The sequence below is a fragment of the Bubalus kerabau genome, chromosome 16 (genome assembly GCF_029407905.1).
Source record: "Bubalus kerabau isolate K-KA32 ecotype Philippines breed swamp buffalo chromosome 16, PCC_UOA_SB_1v2, whole genome shotgun sequence".
In the NCBI taxonomy this organism is placed as follows: Eukaryota; Metazoa; Chordata; class Mammalia; order Artiodactyla; family Bovidae; genus Bubalus; species Bubalus kerabau.
Genome location: NC_073639.1, coordinates 59756001 through 59781449, shown reverse-complemented (window position 1 = coordinate 59781449; position 25449 = coordinate 59756001). Strand labels below are relative to the sequence as shown.

The following is a 25449-nucleotide window of genomic DNA, read 5'->3' as shown; positions in this document are numbered from 1 at the left end:
CAAGAGGCTCTTTAGTTCCTCTTCGCTTTTCTGCCATAAGGGTGGTGTCATCTGCATATCTGTGGTTGTTAATATTTCACCCGGCAATCTGGAATCCAGCCTGTGATTCATCCAGCCTGGCATTTCACATGATGTACTCTGCATATAAGTTAAAGAAGCAGGGTGATGATATACAGCCTTATCATACTCCTTTTAATTTTGAACCAGTCCGTTGTTCCATGTCCAGTTCTACTTGTTGCTTCTTGACCCACATACAGGTTTCTCAGGAAACAGTAAGGTGTTCCGGTAGTCTCATCTCTTTAAGAATTTTCCACAGTTTGCTATGATCCACAAAGGTTTTTATGTAGTCAATGAAGCCGAAGTAGATGTTTTTCTGGAATTTCCTTGCTTTCTCTATGATCTAATGAATGTTGGCCATTTGATCTCTGGTTCCTCTGCCTTTTCTAAACCCAGAATGTACATTTGGAAGTTCTTGGTTCACGTACTGCTGAAGTCTAGCTTGAAGGATTTTGAGTATTACCCCTCTGGTATGTGAAATGACTGCAATTGTAGGTTAGTTTGAACTTTCTTAAATAGCTAAGTAGAAGCAACATTTTTTTTTTTTAATTTTATTTTAAACTTTACAAAATTGTATTAGTTTTGCCAAATATCAAAATGAATCTGCCACAGGTATACATGTGTTCCCCATCCTGAACCCTCCTCCCTCCTCCCTCCCCATACCATCCCTCTGGGTCGTCCCAGTGCACTAGCCCCAAGCATCCATAAACAGAGGTACAGAAATTGGCTTTGGGAGGAAGAGAGAAGAATAAATGGCAAATCTGGGAGGAATCAGCGGGCTACAACCCAAATACTAGGAGTTTACTGAAAGTATTTCTCCTGGACTGCAAACATCCCACTCTCATCAAGCTTACTGAGAGTCATTTTTTTAGTAAGTCCTCCTTCCAATGAAAAATAAAATCTGAAACGAAGCAGCTTTCTTCCCCCAAAATGGAACGCTTAGCAGTCATTAAATCTAAAACTCCACATGGATGCCAACTGTGATATGAATCACAAAGGACATTTCTTTGAACTCAACCACCAGCATATACCTTTTCAAAATGTCCTGAAAATTCTGTTTCTATTTAATTTCAGGGACACCAGCTGCTCCCTCTGGTGGCCAAGCACAGCTTTCATTTCCCCAGGATACCACCAAAAGCAGATTTCCAAACACATGGAACTAATGGGAGAAAAAGAATCCTACTTCTTGAAATTAGGAGGAAAAATGGTGTGGACAAAAGGGCAATGAGTCAACTGTCAAAGTGGATTTTTCCAAGCTGCAGGCACAACCTTCAAGATCTCTGAGTTAGTACTGTTCAGAAACCTGACCACTGGATTGCACAATTTCCTAGGCACGTTTATTTAGAACATTTTTATCAAGCAGGAGGATATTAACCAATGATTTAAAAAATATTAGGGTGATAATGAGACGATGCCAAAAAAAAAAAACCAAAACAGTAATTCTTTCTTTAAAGAACAGTTAATGAATCAAATTATTTGCAAGAGTTTCTTGCATTAGCAACCACCCAGATGGCTAAGTGTGCGCTACCCGGAGACAAAAATGTTCATTTCCATCACTGTTTCCATTAGATTTTCTGAAGTGAATGAGAGTTGCCTGGCAGCTGATAATTCAGCTCTCCAATTGCTCACTGCATTCTCTTCATTAAAGTTTCTATTTACGGTTTCTTCAAAGGACAAAAAAAAAATCCGTGCTAAAAAGGAAACAATGAAGTAAAATAGAAATGAACCATCTAGAAAGAAAACTCTTTTAGAAAAGGAAAGGGGAAAAAAAAGAGAATAGGTTTTTTAAAGGTCTGGATTTTCTTTTCTGATCACAGAGGGGAGGGCTTTATGTAGTAGAGATTTGCTGTGTTAATTCTGACACAGCCTTAACTGCTCAAACTCCCCTCCTAGGATACATCTTTAGATAAGCAAAACTATGAATTATCTTGGCTTCTCTCAAAAACGTAAAGTGCATCTAAAAAGCTATGAAAACATCTTTAAAAATTATTTTAATGGTCTTAAAAGCAGAAATTGGCACTCTTTCGGTAGAAAGTTAGATGAGAAGCAATTTCAGCTTTGCAGGCCACGTGATCTCTTGTCGCAGCTACTCACCTCTGCCAGTGAAGCATGGTCAGCAGCCACAGACAGTGCGCAGACAGTACCTAAGCGAACGGGTGTGTCTGTGTTCCAACGAAACTTGATTTATATAAACACTGAAATCTGAAGTCCATATACTTTTCACATGTCATGAACTATTCTCTTGAATTCCTCCCCCCAACTATTTAAAAATGCAAAAATCATTCTCAGCTTGTGGTCATGGAAAACAGGTTGGTTGACCAGATTCACCCCTACAGGCTGCAGTCTGCCCACCACCACTGTTTTAAACCTACACCTTTGATTGAAAAAGAGTAGTCATTGTGGGGTCCAGACTTCAAAAGGAGCTAGAACATTTATATAAACCATGTGGAATCTGAAAAAGTTCCAATTGGAATCTGAAAGTTCCAAATGACCTACATACCTCTTTCTCTCCCCCTCCTCCCCTCCCTCCTTCCCTTTCTCTGTCCCTCAAACATGCCTCCCCTGAAATGAGAGGTCTGAGCTGGTGCCCTGCTCCCAGGCAGCGAGTCATACCTGCTCTTTGATTTCTTGGAGCTTCCGGCTCTGCTCTCTGATATCATGGAGGAGCTGCAGTGCTTTGTCGTCCTCTTGGGACACCTCCATCCGTGCTTGCTCCAAACTTCGCTTTAAGCTCTGCAGAAAGCAAAAATTTTTAATAGGGATGCCCCGTGGATCCTGCTCTAGTTGAAAAGATTCATTAAAGGAGCTGCAGGCTGCTTCGCAGACACCAAGACGGTTTCGGGTGATGGACCCACGACGACAGCTTCCAGTGGGTTGATGAATTCCAGGTTTCATCCTGCAAAATCCCCTGGTTCAAGAAAACATCATCTCAAACTCCTTGGGACCTCATGGATCCGGCCTGAAAGTGCAGCCACCTGTCTCCTACCTGGCCTAGCAGATACTTACTTGTATGTACAGGACTGAAAACTAGCAAGATCCCCTGGCCATGGAACCATCACTGGAATGGATACAAAGTCTCTTCTGGAATATCAGTGATTCGAGGGCTGTCAAGTATATCTCCCCTTTTCAAAGTAGCAATGACTTCACTCTCTGCCCGGGTATCATTTAGGACTCCAAGCAATCTATTTCCACCTCCTGGCTTACGTTTCCTGGACACCTTTCATCCATAAGGTTCCCTTAATGCTTCAGTAGCACTGAAATATATATCTGAAATACATAGCTGAATAACTTCACCCACCACTGAAAGGCAGCCAAATCTGGAATGGAAACATAGCAGTTATTCTTAATCAGCCACGTTCTATAGATTTCCTCTCCCTTGTGGAAAAAACACTTGAAAAATGTGTGATTCAACTTCTTAAGACTGTACATTAAGAAACACCTGAATGAAAATTTTTAACGAGACAATGGAGAAGACAGTCTACTCTTGTGAAGGAAAGAAAAAAAAAGTCACATGGTAAAAAATGACAAAAGGGTCTGGGTTTTAAAGCCTGAGTTTTCTTGTTGCTATGCTGGTTCTAGGCGATAGAAAGTGGATTTGGGGCAAATTCAAAACATATTTTCTTGCCCTTATTTGGAGCTTGGTTCCTGAGGCTGATCATGTAGGACACGAGGTAGACCACAGAGGTTGGGATGGGAGATGTGAGACCCTCTGCAAGGCCATCTACGTTTGTCTCCAGGCTCCTACCTGGACTCTCTGAGCCTGACCTCCTGTCTCCAGGCCCTCACACCTGGCGCACGCTACTCTGCACATCACAGGTCCTGCTCGTGCGTCCTGCCTCTCTATTCTCTGCCCCTGACTGTGACGTGCCTCATGATGCTGTCATGAAACAGGATGAGACACACACGACAGGAAGTGCCACCTCCGAGGGAAGGGGGCTTTGGGGGGAAGGCTCACACTGCATTCTGTGATGTAGGTAGCAAGGTCCTGCTCCAGGAGGGATCTCTGAGTCTCAGAGGCCTTCAGCTCCACCTCCTTCTGACTAAGCACAGCCTCCACCTCTGACACTCTCCGATGTAACCGGGTCATTTCCTGCTCCATCTGAAATAGACACAGCAACATGTTAAAAAAGGCCCGTGGGGGGTTCGTTAGGCGTAATCTCGTCTCAAGCCACCTCCGAAACCACCTGGTGGTCCCGGCTGGCACTAACTCGCCAAAAGGTTAGGCTGGAAATACCATGGTTTCTTCGCCTGGGAGCACACCGGTCTTCGCAAGGACAGTCACCAATGCTAAGTCACTCCTCTCATGCAAGGCTGGGTTCACACTCGATCACTTCTCTAACCCAGTAAGCGAGGAGGCCACAATCACCATTTTTTTCACCTGTTTGTTTTTTGGGTTGGGTTTGGTTTTTTTGCAGATGTCAGTTTAATTTTATCCCAAATCCATCTTGATCCCCCCCATCTCCTTGCAAAGATCTACAGGACAAATCCAGGACAGGGCAAGGAGATATGGACTCGTCTGTACTCTTGGGAGTCCCAGGCAAGAAGTGACTCTTACGAGCTTCCAGAGAACTGCCTCTGGGCAGGAACAGTGAGCGTTAAGAGACGATGAGCATAATCAACACAGTGGCTGCAGTTACATAGGCAGGAGTTTCTAAGGACTAGGAAGAGAGACTTCGCATCACTCAAAGCAGATGGGATGCATCTCGGCCACAGGTGAGGACCCGCGCCACCTGCCGGAAGACGCAGACATCTGGGTGGGTCATGCTGAGGAACGGGCCGCTTTATATCCAGGGCCTCCTCTGGTTAAGATTTAAAGGATTTACGGCAGCGTCAAGGCCCGAATTCATCTCCCTCTGAGCTGCCGGAGGCGCGACTTCAGCCCGGGAAGGATCAGGTGGCTCGGTGCCAGCGGCGGCCCCGGGCAGGTCCCTCGGCATATATTGACGGGAGGATCCTGCAGCAAGGAGGGAGGCCAGCTGTGGAAATAAATACCTTGTGACACTTGTCCTGGGAGTCTTGCAGCTCTTTGCTTTTGATAAGAAGTTTCTTTTCCATGGAGCTAGTCTTGGCAGGGGAGTCCAGACTTGATACAACAGACCTGGATGGAAGAAAACCAATGTCAAGGTGAAGGGCGGGGATGGGCCAAAAATAATAAAAATTTTTAAAAATGAAACTACAGGCGAATTTGGGACTAGCAGATGCAAACTATTATGTACAGAATGGAAAAACAATAAGATCTTACTGGAAAGCACAAAGAACAGGATATATTCAATATCCTGTAATAAACTATTATGGAAAAGAATATGTATATATATATGTATGTTGGTATTACTGAGTTACTTTGCTGTACTGCAGAGATTAGCACAAACTGTAAATCAACAACACTTCAATAAAATAAATGTTAAAAGAAAAGAAACTATAGTAGAGACCAAGGCCTGCCAGCATCCTTGGCCATCAAAAGAGCTGGCTCAAGCAGCTTCTAATGATATCACGACCATGAGGCAGAGAGGTAGATGGAACCAAGAACACTGGAAGCAGGAGGATCCAAGTGTAAATTTAGTTACCACTGACCTGAGGCAATAATTTGGCCTCCCTGAGCCTCCGTTTCCTTTTCTAGGAGGTAGAATGATAATAAAAGGACCTACCACAACAGGAGAGAATGAACACTAAACACAGTGTTGTGCCTGCACAGCTTCCTTTACTCTTTCATTCAACGGGTATGTGCTGTGCACCTACTGTTCCAGAAACCTTTCCAGGCGCTGGAACAGCAGCAGTCAAGACAGACACAGTCCTTGGACTCCTGGAGCTGACACTCACGGAGGGCATGCAGAGTACATCAGGCAGACACACGAACTAAAAAGGTTAATAGATGATGCCAGAGAATGAAACTGGGTGACGTGCTATGACAGAGGAAATGGATCAGGGGCCTGTTTCTCCGAGCAGTGACATCTCAGCTGACACTTGAAGAATGAGAAGGTGCTGGCCTTCCAAAGCTCTGGAAGGAAGCAAGCTCCAGGGAACAGGGATAAAGGATGCAGAGGTCCTGACACAAGGTTGAGTTAACACAGCAAGTGGCCACTGTTTTCAGTTAACTATATTGACCAAACTGTTGTCTATTCCATCCCTAAGCTAGCCAGTTTGATTCTGCTTCATTTTATACAAACAGGTAACACTTACTGGTGCTTCCCTGGTGGCTCTGTGGTAAAGAATCTGCCTGCAATGCAGGAGACCCAGATTTGATCCCTAAATCAGGAAGATCCCCTGGAGGAAGTCATGGCAACCCACTCCAGTATTCTTGCCTGGAAAATCCCTTGGACAGAGGAGCCTGGTGGGCTACAGTCCATAGGGTCGCAAGGAGTTGGACATCACTGAAGCAACTGAGCATGCATGAACACTTACTACGCTGGGCTAAATAAAGTCCCTCCACCAAGGTGTCCATGTCCTAATCTCTGGAGCCTGTGGATCTGTTACCCAATGTGGCAAAGGGGGCTTTGCAGATGTGATAATGTTAAGAATTTTGATGGCAAGGATATCCTGGATTATCAGAGTAGGCCCAATGTAACCACAAGGGTCTTTTCAGTATGGAAGCAGAGGGAGACTTCCCTGGTGGTCCAGTGGTTAAGACTCTGCCCTTCTACTGTGGAGGGCACAGGTTCAAACCCTGGTTGGGGAACTAAGATACTGCATACTGCACAGTGAGGCCAAAAACAATTTTTTTAAAGATGGAAGCACAGAAAGGGAGGAGATGGGATGACAGAAATAGGGTCAAAATCAGCAACAGACTGGAAGATGCTACGTCATCGGCTTTGAAGAAGGCCCCTTTGAGGAAGGGGCCACGAGCCAAGGAAACTGGACAGCCTCTAGAAGTTGGGAAAAGCAAGGAAACTGATTCTCTCCTAGAGGATATCCAAACAGTGTAGCCTTGTAAACCCTGCTTCTAGTCCAGTAAAACCCATCTTGGACTTCTGACCCCCCAAAATATAAGGTAATACGTTTGCATTGTTGTGAGCCTCTAAATTTGTGGTCACTTGTTACAGCAGCCATAGGCTCACACACTTACTGAGTGCTGACTCGATGTGCACAGTTCTGTCCTAAAGCGAGGCATGTTTTAACTCTTTAGTCTCCCTAGCAGCTGTATAAGACAATTTATTATTCTCATTTTATAGATGAGGAAACTGAGTTTAAGTAACCTGCCACATGAGCAGGGAACCTAAGTAATCTGCCAGCTAATAAACTGTTTCTGTTGGTCCCAGTAGAGAACTGGGGTAGAGACTGAGGATGTATCGAATGTATCTCTCAGGATTTTATCACAAAAATAATGTAGTGTGGCCTCCTGAGAACAGACTAGAAGGATGCTCTCCACAAGGACACACTTTCCCACACACATACACAAAATTCACATACCCTGCCTCATACCTAAAAGCAGTTAATTTTTGTGGGTGGAGATGACAGTTCTTATTTGGGGAGGTTTCCCTCAGTGGTCAGCACCCTAGGCACAAACGCTGAGGCTGGTGAAGTGCAGGGCCAGAGCAGTAGCCAGCAAAGGTTCTTATGCTCTGAGGGACGTATGGCAGAGCCCACCACTGCTCTGTTGTCCCACCTATGTCACCTTGGTAACAGGTTGCAGGAGCTGGTTGTCAATGAGCACTGGTATCTTACCAGCAGGTCAAAGTTCTGCTTTCCAGTGCCCCACACCCTACTTCCCTAAGTAAAAGAGGTCAGTTCCCTGCAGCAACTCAGCAGCTCTCTCTCCCTGCAGCTCCTGGCCAGACGACAAGGGCTGGCATAATGGTGCTGGTTCACTAAACCCCAATGACAGCTCCCAATACACACTCTGGGCCAGCCAAGTGAGTTGACACGCCGAGTCAGGCAGCTCTGTTCAAAATCTGACTTTGTAACTCACTCACCATGTGAGCTCTCTGAACCTCAGTTTCCTCATCTGAATAATGGGAATAATTCTCAACCTAATTCCAAGAGTTCTCATGAGGCTTAAGTGAGACCTCCTCCATGGGAGGTCCTTATCACTGTGCTTGGCATCTCATGAGGGTTCAATAAATGTCAACCATTCTACTATCATTGTGGTTTTATCATTACTACCCCTGCAACGGCGTGAACTGCACATGCCTCAGAGGCCTAAAACCCTTGCTTGAAACAGTAAAACTCAGCAGGCTGAATTTGCCCCATGCTATCATCCACATTAGAACAAATGTTGATTATTCACACAAATGGGCAATGGGAACTGAAATCCAGAAATAAATTTTTTTTTTAAATCTCACTTTGGGCTAAAAATTTTAACCAAGTTCTGCTCCTCTAACTGGCCTATTTTCTACCTAAATTCAGTCAGTTCAGTTCAGTTCAGTTCAGTCCAGTCTCTCATTCGTGTCCGACTCTTTGTGACCCCATGAATCGCAGCACGCCAGGCCTCCCTGTCCATCACCAACTCCTGGAGTTAACTTAGACTCACGTCCATGCAGTCGGTGATGCCATCCAGCCATCTTATCCTCTGTCGTCCCCTTCTCCTCCTACCCCCAATCCCTCCCAGCATCAGAGTCTTTTCCAATGAGTCAACTCTTCGCATGAGGTGGCCAAAGTATCGGAGTTTCAGCTTTAGCATCATTCCTTCCAAAGAAATCCCGGGGCTGATCTCCTTCAGAATGGACTGGTTGGATCTCCTTGCAGTCCAAGGGACTCTCAAGAGTCTTTAACACCACAGTTCAAAAGCATCAATTCTTCGGCGCTCAGCCTTCTTCACAGTCCAATTCTCACATCCATACATGACCACTGGAAAAACCATAGCCTTGACTAGACGGACCTCTGTTGGCAAAGTAATGTCTCTACTTTTCAATATGCTGTCTAGGTTGGTCATAACTTTCCTCCCAAGGAGTAAGAGTCTCTTAATTTCATGGCTGCAATCACGATTCAGTCAAAACACATACAAACACAAACTTACTTTTTTTTTTAATCTGAGATGAAATGGGTTGCTTGAAGGTATGGCCTTGATTTGACTTTGCCATTTCTTCCTGATGTTATTCTGGTGGGTGGGCTGGAGAAGAAGACCCAGACCACCAAAGGAGGGAAGGATGACCCACAGACAGGGTCCTTCTTAGTCCTTCAGTCATCAGGAGTCACACACATGTCACTAAGTCACCTGCACTGACATCAGTCAGGGATGACGAGAGAGGACACAGCTCTCTAGACCTGAGCACTGAACCAGCACCCTTGGAGGAAAACAGTAGCGTGGGTGCACAATGATGGGAGGGGAGATGGTTCTCAAGACTTGATGACAAGTGGAGGGCAGGCTCCAGAGGAGTATAAAGTGCACCCCTGTGGGTACAAAGCTCATTGCTATTTACCCAAAAATTAGTGTTTCTAGGTCAGCTGTTAATGGGGCCCAGAATCAGGGAGATGCTCAGGCCCTCCCCCTGCCAGCAGCCATGGGAGATGACACACCAGGTGGGAGATGACACACCAGCCTCTCCCCATCACCCAAGGTCCGACTCCCTCATTCTGCTATTTTGATGCTTGACAAATGTTCATTGTTTAGCCATTCTAAGTACAGCAATTAAGGACTCTTCAGAATAAAGGTGCTAAAAGAAATCTTTTTTTTTTTTTAGAATAAAAATTACATTAAAAAAAAAAAAAGCTATGGTAAGTCTGCAGTGACTCAACTCAGCTTGTAGCAACAATCCCATAAACAGTCATGGGGTTGGAGGATGAGGCTGGGGGGTGAGGACAGAAGGGGGAAAGGTCACTGAAGCTTGGTCCTGCCCCTGGTCCTTAGCTCGGCTACACATTAGAATCACCCGAAGAGCTTTTTAAAAATTACTGATGTCAGGATATCTCTGGTGGTCCAATGGCTAAGACTCTGGGTTCCCAAAGCAGGTTCAGTTCCTGGTTAAGGAACTAGATCCCACATGCCACAACTAAGATCCAGAGCAGCCCAATAAATAAAAAAAATTATTGATGTCCGGCAGTAAAAACACTTTGTGTGACACTACAGTGGTGGACACATGTTATTATGTGTGTGCGTGCTCAGTCATGACTGATTCTTTATGACCCCATGGACTGTAGCCCGCTAGCCTACTCTGTCCATTGGGTTTCCCAGGCAAGAATACTGGAGTGGGTTGCCATTTCCTCCTCTAGGGGATGTTCCCGACCCATAGAACGCACACCACCAAGAGTGAACCCTAAGGTACACAGGGACTCTGGGTGATAATGACATCTCATTGTAGGTTCATTCTGGTGGCGGATGTTGATAATGGGGAGGCTGCGCATATGTGGGGGTAGGGGGTGAATGGGAAACCTCTGTACCTCTTGTTAATACTGCTATGAACCTAAAACTGTTCCTAAAAAAAAAAAGATATCCAGGGCCCAACTAGAGTAATTAAATCAGAGACAGAGAGACTGGGAGTGGGGCCCAGGCAACGCCATTTTTATTAAGCTCCCGGGTGAGTCTAATGTGCTGACAGGCATGAGAACCATGGTGCTAATTAGAAAAAAGTATCTGTGATTTAAGGTCCAGGTATTCAAAGCTCACAGCTTGGCCACCCCCAGTATTTGGTTCCTGGTGACACTTTGGCCAGGCAATTTATTAATGGTGCATTTTGATCATTCTTTGAGTACAAACACAATTTTGAAGTTAATCATGGTGAGCAATGAGTTTCAAAAAAATGTACAGATTTCAGACAATGATTAAAGACCACTCCTATCCACTCATTCTTAATAAGTCAATATACTGTTTTCATGAATTTCTAAGAAGGAACCATCCTAGAGAGAGATATGGCTTAACATATTTGCATTCTATTTATTTTTCATGTAGACACTTAAGCCAATTAAATGACAGGTGTCAATGGTAAGTAAGCTCTCAATATGTATTTCTTTCTTGCTGGTTTAAAATCATCCTGAAAAGTACCATTTCATAAAAGGTAGTAATATTTAAAGAGCTGATGCTACTCTTGCTTTAAGAGAAGGAAAGTACAAAAAGTCCTGTAATTGGCTGTAACTCTAAAGTTATGAGAGATGCAGACAGAATTGCTGTAAAGAAATTATATATTTCTGTTGACCATGAAATGGGACACGATCTACCTGCTAACTTAAGAACTGCCAGAATTCTCCTCTGTTCTCAAAATTCTCAAACTTCAACAGACACAGGCATGCCTTGTTTTCCTGTGTTTTTTTTGCTTGATTGAACTTCACAGATACTGAGATTTTTTTACAAGGAGAAAGTCTGTGGCAACCCTATGTTAAGCAAGTTTATTAGCATTTTTCCAAGAGCATTGCTCACTTCCTGTCTCTGTCACATTTTGGTAACTCTCACAGTTTTCAAACATTTTCACTATATTATTTTATTTGTTATAGTGATCTATGGTCAGGATCTTTGATGTTACAATTGTAACTTGTTTGGGTCACCACAAATCATACCCATATAAGACAGTGAACTTAATAAATGTTGTGTGCGTTCTGACTGCTCCCCCTACTGGCCTTTCCCAATATCTCTCCCTCTCCTGCTACTGCTAAGTCACTTCAGTCGTGTCCAACTCTGTGCGACCCCTAGGGCCTCCCTATTCCCTGAGTCACAATACTAAAATTAGGCCAATGAATAACCCTACAAGGGCCTCTAAGTGGTCAAGTGAGAGGAAGCATCACAGCTCTCTCACTTGAAGATGCAGGCATAAAGAACAGACTTTTGGACACAGTCAGGGAAGGAGAGGGTGGGATGATTGAGAGAATAGCATTGAAACATATACATTCAGTTCAGTTCAGTTCAGTCACTCAGTCGTGTCCGACTCTTTGTGACCCCATGAATTGCAGCACGCCAGGCCTCCCTGTCCATCACCAACTCCTGGAGTTCACTTAAACTAACGTCCATCGAGTCGGTGATGCCATCCAGCCATCTCATCCTCTGTCGTCCCCTTCTCCTCCTGCCCCCAATCCCTCCCAGCATCAGAGTCTTTTCCAATGAGTCAACATATACATTACCATATGTAAAACTGATAGCCAGTGGGAATTTGCTATATGACACGGGGATCCCAAAGCCAGTGCTCTGTGACAACCTAGAGGGGTAGGATGGGGAAGGAGGTGGGAGGTAGGTTCAAGATGGAGGGGACATATGTATACCTACAGCAGATTCATGTTGATGTACGGCAGAAACCATCACAATATTGTAAAGCAATTATTCCTCCAATTAAAAAATTTTTTTAAAAAGCCAGAAATGATTAAGCTCCATGAGAAAGGCATGTTAAAAGCCGAGACTGGCTGAAAGCTAAGCTTCTTGAACACAGTTAGCCAAGTTGTGAATGCAAAGGAAAAGTTCTTGAAGGAAATTAAAAGTGCTCCTTCAGTGAACACATGAATAATAAGAAAGCAAAACAGCCTTCTTGCTGATGTGAAGAAAGTTTTAACAGTCCAGATAGATTAAACCAGCCACAGCACTCCCCTAATTAACCTAATCCAGAGCAAGGCCCTAACTCTCTTCAATTCTGTGAAGCTAAGAGAGGTGAGGAAGCTGCAGATGAAAAGTCTAAAGCTAAGAGAGGTTGGTTCATGAGGTTTAAGGAAAAGAGTGGTGTCTCCACAACAAAGTTACAAGGTGAAGCCACAAGGGCTGATGTAGAAGTTGCAGCAAGTTATCCAGAAGATCGAGCTAAAATAATTAACTTAAAATAATAACCAACAACAGGTTTTCAACGTAGACAAGCAGCCTTATACTAGAAGAAAATACCATCTAGGACTTTCATAGCTAGAGAGAAGTCAATGCCTGGCTCCAAAGGATGGGTCGGCTCTCTTGTTAGGGTTTAAAGTAGCTGGTGACTTGAAGTTGAAGCCAATGCTCATTTCTCATTCCAAAAATCCCAGAGCCTTTAAGAATTATGATGAATCTACTCTTTGCTGATACTATATATAAAATAGATAAGTAATTAGAACATACTGTATAGCACAGGGAACTCGACTCAAAGCTCGGTGGTGACCTAAATGGGAAGGAAATCCAAAAAAGAGGGGATATATGTGTACCTAGAGCTGATTTACTTTGCTGTACAGCAAAAAGTAACACAACATTGTAAAGTAGCTATTCTCCAATAAAAATTTTAAAAATTAAAAAATAAATCTACCCTGCCTGTGCTCTCTAGAACAACAAAGTTGGAATGACAGCGCATCTGTTTACACGTGGTTTTAGATAGTGATTCCTTATCTATTCCATAGATACCGATGCCTCTGATGGGCCTGGGCAAAGTGAATTGAAAATCTTCTGGAAAGGATTCACCATTCTATTAATAGATGCCATTAAGAACATTTGTGATTCATGGGAAGAAATCAAAATATCAACATGAGCAATCAATTTCACGAGCCGATTCCAATCCTCATGAATGACATCGAGAGGTTCAAGACTCCAGTGGAGGAAATAACTGCAGATGTGATGGAAACAGCAAGAGAACTAGAATTAGAAGTAGAGACTGTAGAGGTGTCTGAATTGCTGGAATCTCACAATAAAACTTTAACAGATTAGGAGTAGCTTCTTATGGATGAGCAAAGAAAGTGATTTCTTGAGGTGGAATCTACTCCTGCTGAAGATGCTGTGAAGACTGTTGAAATGACAACACAGGATTTAAAATATTACATAAAGTTAGTTGAAAAAGCAGCAGCAGAGTTTCAGAGGATTAACTCCAAGTTTGGAAGAACTTCTACCACGGGTAAAATGCTGTTAAATAGCACTGCATGCTACATAGAAATCATTCATGAAAGGAAGAGTCAATCAATGTAGCAAACTTCACTGTCATCTTATTTTAAAAAACTGCCACAGCCACCCCAGCCTTCAGCAAACATGACCCTGATCAGTCAAGCCATCAGCATGGAGGCAAGACCCTGCACCAGGAAGAAGGTTATGACCCACTGAAGGTTCACACAATGGTTAGCTTTTTTTAGTAATAAAGTATTTTTTAATTAAGGGATGTAGACTGTTTAGACATAATGCTATTGCACACTTAAAAGACTATGGTATACCATAACTTTTTATATGCACTGGGAAACCAAAAAATTTGTGTGACCTGTTTTATTGCAATATTCACCTTACTGCAGGTAATACTGCCATATCTCCAAGGTATGCCTGTATTTTCTGACCACCTTATACAAGTGTAAAATAGATAGAAAAGATATATATACACACATATATCCCTTATATATATATAAGGGAGAATATAAAAGCCCTGTGATCCCAAGGGAAGTATGTTCAGACCAGTGGTTCTCAACTGGGCGATTTTGCCTCCAACAGGACACATGCTAATGTCTGGAGACTTTTTTGATTTTCGTGACTAGGGATGGGAGTGCTATTAACATCAAGTGGGTAGAGGCCAGAGAAGCTGCTCAACCATTCTACAACACACATGACAACCCCCCACAAAAAGAATTATCTGGCCCAACATGTCAATAGTGCCAGGCTGCAAAACTCTTCTGTGAAGGCTATCCACTTAAGAAGTCACAATTCTTGTCCTCAAAGAAGTAGGAGTGTAGGAGAGAGAATTAATGCCACCACCTTTGTCATCAATAATAAGGCCCATTTACTGAGCCCTACATCAGGCAGTGTGTTTGGTTCTTTATGGATGACCGAACTGAATCCTCCCAACAATCCTCTAACGAGGGTATTATTAGCATCCTGTGGCACTGAGGCCAAGGAAAAGCTAACCCTGTGGCCTCTGTGTTCTCCTACTAACCATATTCTGATGATAGGAGTGCAGGTGAATGTCAGAAGAGCTGGGTGTTGGTTCAAAATTGGGTTCTACAAGTCATGGGAATCTCAATTCTGCTACTTGTTGGCTGGATGGCCTTGGACAAACCGAAGAAAACTGCCACAGAGACCCAGAGGAGTGAAGTCAAAGAAGACACAGAAATGGACCATGCAAGGGAAGGTAACTTCTACCCATGACTAGTTTCATGCAATGCTGGGAGGGTGACTCCAAGCCCAGGACAGCTTAGGTACCCAAGAACATCCATATGCCAAGTCAGTCCACAGCCACCTCCCAGAAATGGTTCACTTCACGTACAAGAGCAACTCTTCCTCCATCATTTGGTGGCTCGGGGGTGGGGGTGGGGGAGTGGGGGTTGGGTAATTAAACAGGAAACAGTACAGACTTGAGAGGCCCAGGTTGGTTCATGCTCTAGGCTTGATGCTAATAAAAGAACATGCATCCTGCCCACACGTTGCTTGCCTACTCCTCCTGGCCACATCTCTGATACACAGCCAGTTATCCCCATGGAGAGAAAAGGCACTTCTGAGCAGAGGGTGCATGCAGCCACCCACCCACACACAGCAGTGCTGTCTCTTCAAGCACAAAGCCAAGTTTGGGTTTTCCTTTTTTCCCAGATTCTATTTTCTAGAAAAATTTACTCTGAAATCAACATCTCTTCCCAATAGACACATCTGCTTTATAATTATAGAGACCTAAAGAGTATTAATAGAGGTAATGGTGTATGACACAGAGGAAAGGTTGGCCTTGGTCATTATTGCTGCAGCAGAGAGAATATTTTCTTAAGACGTGTTTGATGTGACCTAAAAATTGCTTTTACATGTAACCTCAACATTTAAGGAAAATGGCAAAATGCAGTTTTCTTGATGTCTATAAATACCTCCCATAACACAAAAAAATATATATTTTTCTTAATAAACTATCAAAAGACAACTTCATATCAAAAAATACAATCTGTACTTCCAACCTAAAAAGAAGTGTATGTGTTGAGTTCTCTCTAATCACTACAGTAATAATTAAGATCATGTTTAAACACCAAGCCATCCATTTATTTCCTTGGGAAGATGACCTCAAGTCTACAAGACATGCCTCCAAATCACAGATCACAAATCACAGATATTCTTGAGATAACCAAGAATGGATAGTGGAGGCTAAAATGAGGGAATCAAAATTAGCTCAACCACGGGCTCTACCTTCATTGTGGCCAAAGGCACTAAAAATACATGTGAGCGCAAGATGCAATATGGTGCAAAAAATAAAACACTCATCAGCATTCTGTTCCAAAAATGTATTGGCTTTTAAGATTGAGCATTCTGAAATTTATGAACTAACTTTATAAGCTCCTTTTAAAATACACACTGGTGTCCATCATGAACACTTAGAAATACAACAGTCCCTGCCCCAACCCAATCCATGGTTTCAGTTACCCATGGTCGACTGTGGCCCAAAAATATTAAGTGGAAAATTCTAGAAATAAACAATTTATAAACTTTCAACTGAGCACTGAGATGAGCAGTGTGATGGAATCTCGCACCGCCCTGCTCTGTCCTGCCCAGGATGTGATTCATCCCTTTATCCAGTCAATCCATGCTATATACCTACTAGCTGACTCGGCTATGGGATCAACTGCTGAAACATCATAGTGCTTGTGTGCAAGTAAACCTTATTAGACTTAGTAATGGCCCCAAAGCCTAAGAGTAGTGATGTGGCAATTCTGATATTCTCTTACTGTGCCTAATTTATAAAGTAAACTATCACAGGTATGTATGTATATACAGGGGAAAAGTATATAGATAGGGTTCAGTACTATATGCTGTTTCAAGCACCCACTGGGGGTCTTGGAAGGTATTCTCAGCAGGAAAGGGGGAACTACTACCCCCAAAATACCACTCTCCTAAAAAGCTGCTTCTGAATCTAGCTAGCTTTGGGGCTTGCCAAACTCCCTTGCCAACCTACACACACACCCCATACACACACACACACACACACACACACACACACACACAGAGCAGTGGTCTCCAGTTGAATTACAGCATATGCTTTGGAATCATTTATTAAAATTTGTGTCATTAATAAAAGCATAGTTACATGATTTCTAATATGGTCCCCATTTCTAAGCCAGTGCCTAGCTCTGCAGGTTAATTTCACTGGCATGCTACCACCTCTTGCCTGGATGGCTGCAGTAATCTAACTCTTCTCCCTGAAGCCAACTCTGCTCGTCTTCCTATCCACCAAATAATGATCAGAGGGCCCTCTGCACAATGAGAACCAGACCCTCCACATACCGACTCAAAGTTCTGCAAAGGCTTCCTGCTCATCACAAATACAGCAAGATCCAAAACCAAAGACCCTGCCTATCACTTCTCAGACCACATCTCCCATGCATGCTGAAGCTCTGGCTACTCCAGCAAGCCTGCTGTTCACTGGACACCCACAAGCTTATCCGGGCCTCGAGGACAAAAGTGCTGGTTCCCAGCCATTCCCCACCCGGGTTCAGATTTCTTCACAGCACTTCCCACCATCTGAAAACTTTCTTATCCATGAACTTACTTATCCTCTCTCTGTCTCCCTGCACAGAATGCTAGCTTTGTGAAGGCAGGGACCTTATCTGTCTTGCTCAGCCGTGCCACAGGCTTGTATTTGCTGAATGAACAAATAAACAAATGAATGAATGATGTGCCAAGCACTTCTGTGCCCTGGGCGGTCTCAGTTTAAAGGTCTCAGTGGGACAAAGAAATCCAAAATAAGAAGTGCATCAAATCAACACTGGCTTGGAAAAGCTCTCTGGTCCTTGCGGTCCTTGCACGGGAGGTGCTCAGCATTGGTTCTGGGACAACAACGTCATAAGGATACATGCTCTGTCCCATCCAGGGGATGCTCTAGCACAGTGTGGGAGTGTGACCCCCAAGCTGGACACAGTGCACGTCCGTCTCCCCCAGCATCCAGTTCCAGACCCTAAGGGAAGTAGGTCCTATCAGGAGCCTGGGGTGTGTTTTACAAAGGGTACAGGTTTAACTAATACATCATGGGCTCCATTCTGAGTAAAAACTTGGATGGAGATATCAGGACATCTGTCAGGCACCCCCATGGAGCCTGATTGTCTCAATGGGCAGAAACTAGCAAGATGTCTTTATAAAGATGAGCGAGGAAGAGAAGAAAATCCAAAGCACCCATGGGCCCATCTTCACCCCTAACTAACAACAGCAAACATGAATGAACACTCACTATGCCCCGCAACAAACCCAGCACACAGGCAAGAATAACCCCCACTTTCTACAGAAGGAAGAACTGAAGCTAAGAGGTTAAATGCCTTGTTCACACAGCTAGTGGGGCGGGGGGAGGGGGTAAAGTCTATATCCACATGATCCCAAAGCCTAGACTTGCAACAAGTGTGCAACGGTCCGTCCTGCAAAACAAAGAATGCTAGGCTTCCCTGGTGGCTCAGTAGTAAAGAATACACCTGCCAACACAGGTGACACAGATTCCATCCTTGGTCCAGGAAGATCCCACATGCCTCAGAACAACCAAGCCTGTGCTCCACAACAAAAGCAGCAACAGCAATGAGAAGCCCAAGCACTACAACTACAGAGTAGGCCAACTAGAGAAAAGCCCAGGCAGCAACAGAGAACCAGTGCAGCCAAAATAAATAAATACTGCTTATATTAGTTCTAAAGTTAAAGCTGGAAGACATGGCCATCCTCTGCCACATGCATGGCAAGTGAACTTAAGTAGTAATCCAAGCTTCTTGGTCAGTTTCTTTCTCTGTAAAATTATGGGTTACCGCTGGAATTAAATGAAAATGTTTGTCGACCCCTTAGAAGAATGTCTGGTACAGTGAATTCTCAGTAAAGTCAGCTCTTGCACCTTTATTATTAGGCTAATCCATTGATCCCACACAATCTAACTAACAGGGCCAGGGTTGTTAGAGGCAGGGCAGTGTAGTGGTACAGCCTATGGGTCTAAGTCTCAGGTCTGTAACTACCTACAAAATCTTGCTGAGCCTCTGTGTCCTCCTCTGTAGGATGGGAATAATACAGCCACCTCACACAGTTACAGTGAGACTGTGAGGACTTAATGAAACACATGTGAAAAGCCATTCAGCACAGTTCTGGGCACACAACAGATGACAGCTTCCATGAGCAGCTGTATACACTGTGCAGAAGAATTGGCATAATCCTTGACCACTTTTAATTCCATTTGACAAACGTTCATTGAAGGCCTGCCAGAGGCAAGGTTCTATTTCATGCAAAGGATGGACGACATGGTCCCCATCCTCAATGAGGGTTGAGGAGCTTGGCCAAACATAGGGCACAAAAAGGGGTGAGTGAGAAGGCAGGCTGGGGTCTTGGCACACCAGGCATGAATGCCAAGTTCGGGAGTGGTCATTAATTCTGTGCACATCGTGATGCTACAAGGTCTGAGCGGGAGAATGACATCATCCAACTTGTGCTTTGGGAGAATTCCACCCTCTGTAGAGGACAGATTAGACCAGGAAAAACCAGAGGCAGATGAATCAGTCAGGAGGCTACTGCAATGGTCCAAGCAAAACTCAATGAGTGGTGTTGGTGAGGACAGAAAAAAGGGCATATACGCAAGAGGCGCAACTTAAAAAACTTGGCAATGGATGAGATGGTGGGGGAGATGAAACACAGTTTAAGATGACTCAGTTTTCTTGCCTAGAAAGGTAGAAAAAGTGGTAGTTCCTTAAATGAGATGAGGAAAACAAAACTGCTGCCAAGCAGCTTACTGAGTGAGCAAGCGAGTCTGCTGGCGACAGGGATACTGAGATGCTAGTAGGACATCCTGGTGGTGATGAAGAGGGCACGAGGGGAGGAAGGCCAAGGGCAGGTGAGAGTCACAGCCAAAGGACTGAATGAGATCCTCCAGAACAGGCGAAAAAGACAATGAAGGTGCAGTTTAGGGGACAATGCAAAATTTCAAGGGCCTGAAACAGCCATGGAAGAGTGAGAAGGGCAGTGAAGTGGAAGGAAGGGAAAACCAAGTTCCCATAATGCAAAAGAGAAGAAAGTTTCAGACACATGTGGCAACTAATGGCATTACGTGGGGAGAGGGGCAGAAACCACTAAATTCAGTGGTTGCTGGAATCCGCGGCTTCTGAGACCGTGATTTCCATAAAGTTGGAGAGGTTGGAAAAGAGGCATTGAGTGTAGGCTATTCTTTCAGGAAGCCTGTCAGAGAAAGGAAGGTGAGAGAGGTCAGGAGACGCAAGACAAATAAAACAGAGAGAAGCAAGAGAAATTCACTTAAGAGAAGGGACAGTTGCCAAACTGGCACTGGGATTGGGAACATACAGCACCATTTAGTCAATTACTGTCTTCTTAAGGGATCCGAGGCAACCATGCAAATCAGTATGTGTAGGCCAGCAAAAAAATGCATTCGACACATCTTCTGGAGTCTAATCTTTGGGATTGGGCTGGGATCGTTTGGATTGGATTTCCTAAAGGTATCTTTAAGACAAATGAGAAGGCGGCAGAATGGTCCTGCCAGGCTTGCGAGGCAGGCACGCACAGTCTAAATAGAGAACAGAATAAGGCAAGAACAAGATGTGCTTGACTAAGAGAGAGAAGAAATTAAGCAAGAGGAGAAAACCAACACAATAACATGGAGGCAAGGGTTAGGCACCTGGTCGAGAGGACAGAGGAGTGGAAACAGCACGGAGCACTGTCTGTGTCCATGGCAGTTCCATGGGTGGAAGCTAGGGAGGGTTCTGTAACTGATTTGGGAGGTACAGATGATGCAAACCTTCATGAACCAGAGCAGATTCTGCTACTGTTCAAACAATCAAAACACAGGTAAGGCTGTCCACCATGGGGAGGAAGCAAGTGCAATGACAGAGGTGGGAAGGAACGAAGTTTTCAAGGGAAGAGCCAATCTCACCAAGTATTTTAGTAAAAAGTAAGTAGGACTGATTGGAGAGCCCAGGCCATCTTCTGCTAGAATAAGTCTTCCCAAAATGGATAGCAGGAGGCAGTGAAATACAAAACGTAGATGTGAACAGGCATGGATCACAGAGTCATCAAGAAACTGAGAGCGGCGACCCTAAAAATGATTTGGATCAATTCACCCACAATGCTTTCTGAGCAGCTTGTCTGTGATCCACCCTAAGGGAGAGTGGAGGGCAAGGTCGAACCAGTAGCCTGTCCTCACCAAGCTTACACTCAAGCAAATAAGAACTCTCAGGGAGAGAGTGTGTGTGCATGTGTTCATGTACACACACACACACACACACAAGCCAGGAGAGAGCCTCTAAATGAAAAGAGGAAGAAGTCATCAACATCCAAGAGCTATGAAGCCTACCTACTTGACAAACTCTCAGAAACTGAGAACAAAACCTAACCTTTCTACAGCCCATCAGTTCTCATCCCACCCTGTCCCACCCCCACTGTTCAGTCACTACCCACAACAGGCATCTGCTTCTGACAAGCATGTGAACCTGGGGACCCCATACCTATGTCCCTGTTTCTCATGTACTGCATTTATTGGCAGTCTAGCACAGTGGCTAAGAGACCCTAGAGCCACCCTGCCTGGGTTCAAGTCTCGGCTGAGCCACTGGGAGCTACATGACCTTTAGTGAGTTGCTCACCCTCTCTCCATGTCTCAGTTTCCTCACATGTAAGATGGAAATGAGGATGGTGCCTTCCTTGGGAGCTGTTGTATAGTTTAAGTGAGTTAGCCTATGTAAAGTGATTGGAGCAGAGCCTGGCAGAGCCAGTACCCTGCAAGGACGAGTGACTCTTATCTTCCTGACCACTGGAAATTCTCTCCATGTGCCTCCCCACTCACCCAAATCCACTGTCTTTTAAGAAGCTGACGCAGATACTCTACCTTCCATTAGTCTGCTTGTAAAGTCAATTCCAACACACCTATTTTCTGAGAGTCTATATTATCTTGTGCTCCAGGAAAACCAGGATGAATAAGCCCCAGCCTTGCCTTTCAGATTACAGCCCATGTGGGGAAACCAACATTCCAACAAAGATCATCACTGGACTTTGGCAAAAACTGGGAATTGGCATTACCCGTTAAGTGGCTTCCACATTAAGACTTTTTGCCTTACCGTCCTAATGCTCCTAAAGTACTTCAAAATCCAGTGCTTGCATGATATTCTCAGTCAAGGTGTTTGCTCTGTGTCCCATGAAGTATTCCACACATATATGCTCTGACTTGTTCAAATGGATGGGAAGGAACCCATTGTGGGGCTGGGCCTTCAAGTTCTGGCCCCCACCACTCCACCCCAAAAGCCACCTTTAACCTGCAGGGATATGGGAGCTGCATATCAACTTGTGGTGGATCAGGATGTTCAAGCATCTCTAGCAGAAAGTTCCCAGGGCCTGGGAAGCTGGGTTTCTGCTCTGGCATGACTTTGGACTATGATAATTATTGCTGAGTCCTTCTCACAGCTTCACATATACAGAAGGACACGTTTCATACAGACACTAGTGTAGTAGTAATAAAAGTAACAGTGGACATTCAGTGTGACTTATCCATGTGCCAGAGACTGGATTAAGTACTTTACCTATTTCATACCATCCTCCCAACAGCCCTAAGAGGCAGGTATCTCATTTTCAGGTGAAGAAAGTGACATGAAAGAGGCCCCAGTAGAGTAAGGAAGAGGCACCCCAAATTGGCCCTCTGAAAATCCAGAAAGGCACTGGTGGAAGCCATTTTTCACCCTTCCACAGTATTTGAATGGCTGGTTCCAAGAATAAATTTTCAGATCCACTTAAAAGGAAAGGAAAAAGCCCTGAATCAAAAGAGAAAGCCCCCATCCTAAAAATAGCCTATTCAGACACTGTCATCCCACGGATTCCAGTCTCATCTAGATCCCATTGGTCCTCTAAGATTTCCAACTTCTCCAAAAGCATAAAACCAGCATGTGCAAAAACTAACACAAAATGTAAAACCAACTGGCTTTTTCCTTCTAGAGTTTATACTAAAGGTTTGCAGAAATGCTTTGCTTCTAGGAAGAAGGAGAGGGACCTAAAAAAAAAAAATCATACCCTATACTGACAGAGGAGGGAGGAGAACTGAGATCCATTATATTTTTAAACCCTTAACACACTGATTTTTGTTACTACCCCCCCAACCCCATTGTAAAATTCAGGCAGACAGAGGCTCAGAGGAACACCCAGGCATTCAGAGCTTGGGGGTTTGGTTTGGGTTATTGTTGGTTAAGAAGAAAGAGGCACCAGACACACACTCTCCAGCATGAACTTTGCCATCATTCCACCCTAGAGACAATCAGAACTCGTTTGTAGGATCTCTCCCACTCCCTCCAACTCAAGTGCAAGGAACTACCACTACAGCTCAGACTCAGAATGCTAAGATCAAGATTTTTAGTAAACTTCAGGGCTTCCCTGGTGGTCCGGTGGTTAAGAATCCGCCTTGCAATGCAAGGGACACAGGTTCAATTCCTGGTCCGGGAAGATGCCACAGGCCGTGGAGCAGCTAAGCCTGTGTGCCACAACTACCGAGCCAGCACTCTAGAGTTCACAAGCCACAATTACTGAAGCCTGAGTGCCAAGAGCCCATGCTCTGCAACCAGAGAAGATACCACAATGAGAAGCCCACACATGACAATGAAGAACAGCCCCCACTCACCTCAACCAGAAAAAGCCCAAGTGCAGCAACAAAGACCCCACCACAGCCAAAAATAAATGAATAAATCTTAGGGGAAAAAAAAGATTCTTGTTAAACCTAAAATGATGCATTCAGTGGCTGGCTTAAAAATAGTTTGGGGTCCCAAAAAAGGATCCTAAAAAGTGATGAGTGATCACAATAATTAAAATCATTCTGACTGCCAGAGTCTCTGTGAAAATTCCTCTTTCCTTCAGCTCCACCTCGGAACATTTCATTCAGTTTAGTGGCAAGAGATTTGGGGTCAATTCTTTCCAACGCAGTACAGCAGCATCTGCAATTTCCTCAGTGGTGTGAAGAGTAACAGCACAGGTAATCAATGTGTGTAAACAAATACCTGTGATGCTGAAACAAGGAGGGGGAGGAGAAGAAAATCTCGGAGAAACCCCAGGTCCCTGGTGGCAATGGTGGCCTCTCCAGAAAATGTCCCCCTCCCACCTCCAAATGAATTTTGTAACGATTACATGTTATCAAAACTGCAGGGGCTTCTAAGTAATGTCAGCATTGACTCTTTTCTGAATTTCTGATGATGATGATCCAATACATCCAGGGTCACCTATGCCCAACAGGTGGGGTGAATTTCTAAAATGATGTTGTAGATTTTACCCATAGTGTCCCTGGCCAAATAAATAAGCCCAACAGCAAGATCACATTATAAGATGAAAGGAAATCTTTCTGATTCCATTCCCAAATCACCATGGAAAGGGCACTGATCCACACCACCCACCCACCGACAGGAATACTTCAATTACATCGTCCAGATAAGTAATACACGGTTTTGTTTGCATGGACACTTTAATGAGGATCTTGTTAAGCATCTGTTATGGGCATGGACAGAAGCTCATTTTATGCTCTAGAGATATATTTTCAACTACCAAAGGTGAAACAGCATTATCTTCAAATACAGTGAGCAATATAAACACAATCTGAGAGAAAGGATCGTGAGTAAATTAAATCCACAAATATTTATCGAGTGCCTGGGCCTTAATACTGAGATGCCCCTGTCGGAAAGCTCCCTCAACCGAGCCTTCTGTGAGAAGCAAAAAGATGCAATTACAGTCTTCCTGAAAAATAGGCTATTAATCACACACTGCTTCAGATTAATTGTAACGCCTGAGAGCCCCCACATCATTTTGCCTTTGCCCCTGAAACCTCATTCCCTCAAGTCCTTCCTGGTTTTTCAGATCACTGGTTGGCACCCCAAGCAAGCTTTCTTTCTGACCTGGCTAGCCCACTGGTGACCAGAACTAGAACTCTCCACGCACCTCTGTCCAGTCCAACGGGTGACCTTCAGTGCGCTGTGTGTGTCAAGGTTAAGCTGCCCACTAACTATGCATCCTTTAACAGCAGGCCTCCAATTCTGCCCTGCTCTTCGATGCCAGTGCAAAACCTCCCAGCCCTGCTGGGCCGTTTCAAACCCATCTGATGGCACATGCAACAGCTAGTGAGCTTTCTGCCTCTTCTCCCATGATCCAGATTGCTTCGGGGCTGCAGAGCAAATTAGCCAGCAAGGTACAGCCACCACTACCGAAATCCAACCCCGAGTTTTAATGCAAGCCCCCAGGGAGGGAGGAAAGAAGGGTCACCTCAGTCTCTTTCAACCCAAACAGCTCTCTCAAATTCTACTGCAGCCCACAACCCTACATCTCATCAAGTGCCCAGTTACCCCCCAGATGTCTGAAATCTTTTCAGGAACATTACTGTCAAAATAGCACCCATGGGGAGACACCATCCAAGAACCCACATGACATCCCTTCAAATCGATATCGGAGCTATAAGCACAACAAATTGGGAATAAATGCTGCCAAGATAAAATCAAATTCTGCTTGTTTTCTAAGTGGGCAGTCACTGATCACCCAACATTACCCCAAGAGCCTTCAAGTGAGGGAGCTGGGGCTTCAGGGGGCATATCACAATCTGGTTCAAGACCTTCCAGGGGAACTCACATGCCTGAACACAAAATGCCATCGGATCATGAGAATGAAGCAAGGCACTGAGC

At 44.4% G+C, this 25449-nt stretch overlaps 1 protein-coding gene across 3 annotated transcripts in view; it reads right to left on the bottom strand.

The window, feature by feature from the left end:
* Nucleotides 1–25449, bottom strand: part of CIT (citron rho-interacting serine/threonine kinase) — a 173811-nt gene that overhangs the window by 76020 nt on the left and 72342 nt on the right. For all 3 annotated transcript variants that reach the window (XM_055551014.1, XM_055551016.1, XM_055551015.1), the window contains exons 11-13: nt 5050–5155; nt 4013–4156; nt 2671–2790 (exon numbers count right to left, since the gene is read on the bottom strand). In XM_055551014.1, coding sequence (XP_055406989.1) covers nt 2671–2790; nt 4013–4156; nt 5050–5155 — 370 coding nt within the window. The remainder of the gene's footprint in view (nt 1–2670; nt 2791–4012; nt 4157–5049; nt 5156–25449) is intronic.